Source organism: Poecilia formosa, unplaced genomic scaffold, assembly GCF_000485575.1.
Source record: "Poecilia formosa unplaced genomic scaffold, Poecilia_formosa-5.1.2 Scaffold817, whole genome shotgun sequence".
NCBI classification, from domain to species: domain Eukaryota; kingdom Metazoa; phylum Chordata; class Actinopteri; order Cyprinodontiformes; family Poeciliidae; genus Poecilia; species Poecilia formosa.
In genome coordinates this window covers 102,575-106,211 of record NW_006800756.1, presented here as the reverse complement: position 1 = coordinate 106,211, position 3,637 = coordinate 102,575, and the positions used below count along the sequence as shown (strand labels likewise).

The window sequence follows — 3,637 nt, the reverse complement described above, 5'->3', positions numbered from 1 at the left end:
TCTTCATGTTTCCTTGTTGAACTCAACTTGTGTCTCCCACCTGGAGGGAGCCTTTATAAAGGGCCTGGACTGGGTGTGTTGAGCAACTACATACTTGATAGAGTGACTCTTGACTCCTTTTATGGGTAGCAGAGGAAGTTTACAGCTGATTGTTTACACAATACAAAATTTCCCCAAAACAAGACTCATTAATTTTGACATGTGTTCCGTACATGCACATGCACCTGGGGAAGACTTTTCATGTGTCATAAAAAGAAATAAATACTGTAAAGAAGTATATAACACTGTAAAGTTTCTGTTAGTGGTGCTAATATATTTTACCAGTATGTTAAAGCATTGCCAAAAAAAATCTATATATGTTTTCATTGAATATTTTGATGATGTCACATAGAAAAAATTGTTTATTACAAACCATTTTAACAACGTTACCTGTCTTCATAAACCGATTTCAATAAATTAAAGTTCTGAATTAATTAATTAAAATAAAAAAAAAATCTCAATTGTAAAAAATGACTAATAAATGATACATACGATTGAGGGTTGTGGTAAGGAAGACTGAAGCTCACAAGCTTATCCTTGTGAGACAGCGTTCTGTACATTATAACTTTTTCAAATCAATCTGGAATAAACAGGAGACACATTTTCAAGAAGTTGCAATATTATTAATTTATCCATCTAATCTCAGAGATTCCTCTCCTCAACCAACACTTACCAAGTCATTATGGGTGGATACCAAAAGACTCCCAGGTCAGAAGGGGGGATACAGTTTCTCCACTGGGTTCTGAGTCTAACCTACAGTCTAATAAAAGAGTGGCACATTGAATAAAAGGAGGAGCTCAGGAAGCTCCCTGCAGACGGTGAAATGAACTTCACAACTCATAGCTTTTCTTTGTAGAAAGCAGCTCCACTTCAGGTTGTCTCCAAATAGTGGAGCTCCTCACCCTTTCACTGAGCCAGCTCCGCTTCCCCACACAGATCGCTCATTTCAGCTGCTTGTGCGGCATCTCAGCATTTAATTTACCTTCCATAATTCTTGACCAAAGGTAAGTGTCAAACCATCAATAGACTGAAATAATAAGAGCTTTGCTTTACAGCTCAGATCTTTGCATTGTCCAGCTTGTGAACAAGACACCATATCCTTGAACTGCTCTGCTTGAAGAAAAATCAGATCCCATAGTTTTCAGCTTTTTCTGACTGAGAACTATTTGTTCAGACTTGATGTACTGACTCTCTCCTACAAACTGTGAACTGCTCCAGTACACTCCCTTGTCGTGCCCTAAAGACACCAAGAAAAAATCCATGAGTCAACATGAGACCCTGAGTTCCTGACCCACATGCTTTTCACTTAAATACAATTGAGATCAAGCTCATGAACGTAAATAGCACTTTTGACAACTCTGGTTCCCCATTTTCCCTTAGGACCAAACAATAAACCGGACCTCCAACCTCTCTTGACACCGATAGAGAGTTACCAGACACTTGTCATACATTTAATGGGACACTTACGAAACTCAAAGCCTTTTCTGTACAGTTCGCCATTCGAAAGCCTATTCCTGAATCACAGCTCAGTCAACTCCAACATATGCTGTCAATTTTCGTGTGTCTCCCACACATCATAGTGTCCCACTTTAGGATGGCCTCTTGAAACCTTTGAAACCTGGCTCTTTCCATCAACATTATCTTTCAATGACAAATAAATCAATATGTTTTTCATGTGTAATGAGTTTTATATTAGCCTGAAATAATTTGATTGGTTGTTGAATTTCACTCTTAGGGGATTCAACATGGATGGACTTTACAGGCATTTGACAGATTTTTTTCTTTTAACATATGATAGAAATGCACGAATGCGCCTTCCGGCTTTACTTATTTTCAAACAACAATTGCATTTCATTGGGCCTTCCAAATGAATATTTTGTTATCATGTTGATACTATTATGTTCAGATCATAAATCTGCAGACATGATTAATTGTACTGCAACTTTGAATGGTGATGAACGCTAAGGTGACATCTGTTGATTCACAGGAAATCTAAACTCTGACAGTTAGGGAGTTTTGTGAGTCAGCATGTAGATTTACTGTCCACCCCCGCAGACTTTTATTAATCTAAGCCCAGTATGTTCTGCATTGTGAATGGAAAGCTACATTCTGTCAACAGTTGCACAACACAGGACGCTGAGAGGAACGATAATGACTGATAAGCAATGTGCCATCTACAAAGATTTGCTCAACAGCAGTGATTGCAGATACATTAAAAATGTGCTACAGTACTCAAAACACATATTATTGCATTAATCATAAACATAATTAAGGTTTTCTACATTACAGGCACTCTTCACATCACCATTTTGGAAAGAATTTAAATGTAGATATAATTTCTTTTAGTTACATATCTAATACAAATATTCTTCTTACTCATTTTACTCATCAGTTTTTGCAAATCTTAAAAAGTAAAATACATAAAGTACAAAAAATTAACCAAAACAAACAAACAAAAAAACATTTTTAGTTTGCAAATAGCTTCAATAGATGGTATCAATTCTCTTTCTTTCAACACTATTGCACACCGAGATGTTACTTTTAATCGCTTGTGGTATTTATTAGTTCTCCAAAGAAATGTTGCTAACATTGTGGTTATTGCTAGAAAGATCCCTTTTCTGGTGAATATACACACTCTGCCATGTCATCATCAGGCGATTTCATCACCAGAGTACGTGATTTCATCACGAGAGTACATGATGCGAGTATCTATCCCATTTGAAAATCAAGAATCCAAAACGAGGTGGTGGTCAGAGGGCCGAGTGGCGCCGGTGCATGGGAGCCTCGCCTCAGTCAGTCTGCTATACATATTCATAAACTGCCACCATCAACGAGTGAGTGTGAATGAGTGAATGACTGAAATGTGAAAAGTACCTGTCACTTTGGGGCCATCTGGGCTTTTAAGTGCTGTGCAAGAACAGAACATTTACCAAACTCAGTTGTGGGCACAAGTCAGAGGGTCAACTTTTATCATTTAAGATGTTTTTATTTCAAGAAAATCATTTCAAATTATAACAATGACATGTGTGACAACACACAAAAAGTTTTTTTTTCCCCCCGATGACATCATTCCCTTTAGATAGTATACTCATACAGAAATACAGAATTATTCATACACTCGAAAAGGAATCCACATTCATGCAGTGAAAGTGACATTTGATTTATTTATTAGAAGCAAACAACAGAAAATTGTTAAACAATTGAACAGTCTAAATAATCAAAGTAAACTGAAATAAATATAAAGATAGTGCAATTTAAAAAAAACATTTTGGCATATAAGTATATCAGGTCAATATAAAAAGATAGACTGTATAGAAGAAGGTTCATTATTTACCTGAAACTATGGCTCAAAACAATGGCATGAAAAGGTTTTACTGTTATAAATTATGGATGGAATCCTGTAATTAATTGAACCTTCATTGGTTTTCTTCAAAAGCTGATCTAGTAGTTGGTGCAGGGCAGGAAGTAGCTGTTTCTCAGCAGACGCAGCATATGCCCCGTACTTGAGCTGAACTCATACATGTAGGGTCCACTGTAGAGGTAGGTGAAACCTGCAGAGCCGAGATGATACGTGTTAGTGAGGAAAAATGAACAGGAC

The 3,637-nt window shown here is 36.8% G+C and overlaps 1 protein-coding gene across 1 annotated transcript in view; it reads right to left on the bottom strand.

Annotated features, from left to right (window-relative positions):
• Positions 1 to 3,069: 3,069 nt before the first annotated feature.
• mmp13a (matrix metallopeptidase 13a) overlaps positions 3,070 to 3,637 on the bottom strand; it is a 7,050-nt gene continuing 6,482 nt past the window's right edge. The window contains exon 8 of the mRNA XM_016666846.1: positions 3,070 to 3,552. Within this exon, the coding sequence (XP_016522332.1) occupies positions 3,481 to 3,552 (72 nt within the window). The 3' untranslated portion in view covers positions 3,070 to 3,480. The remainder of the gene's footprint in view (positions 3,553 to 3,637) is intronic.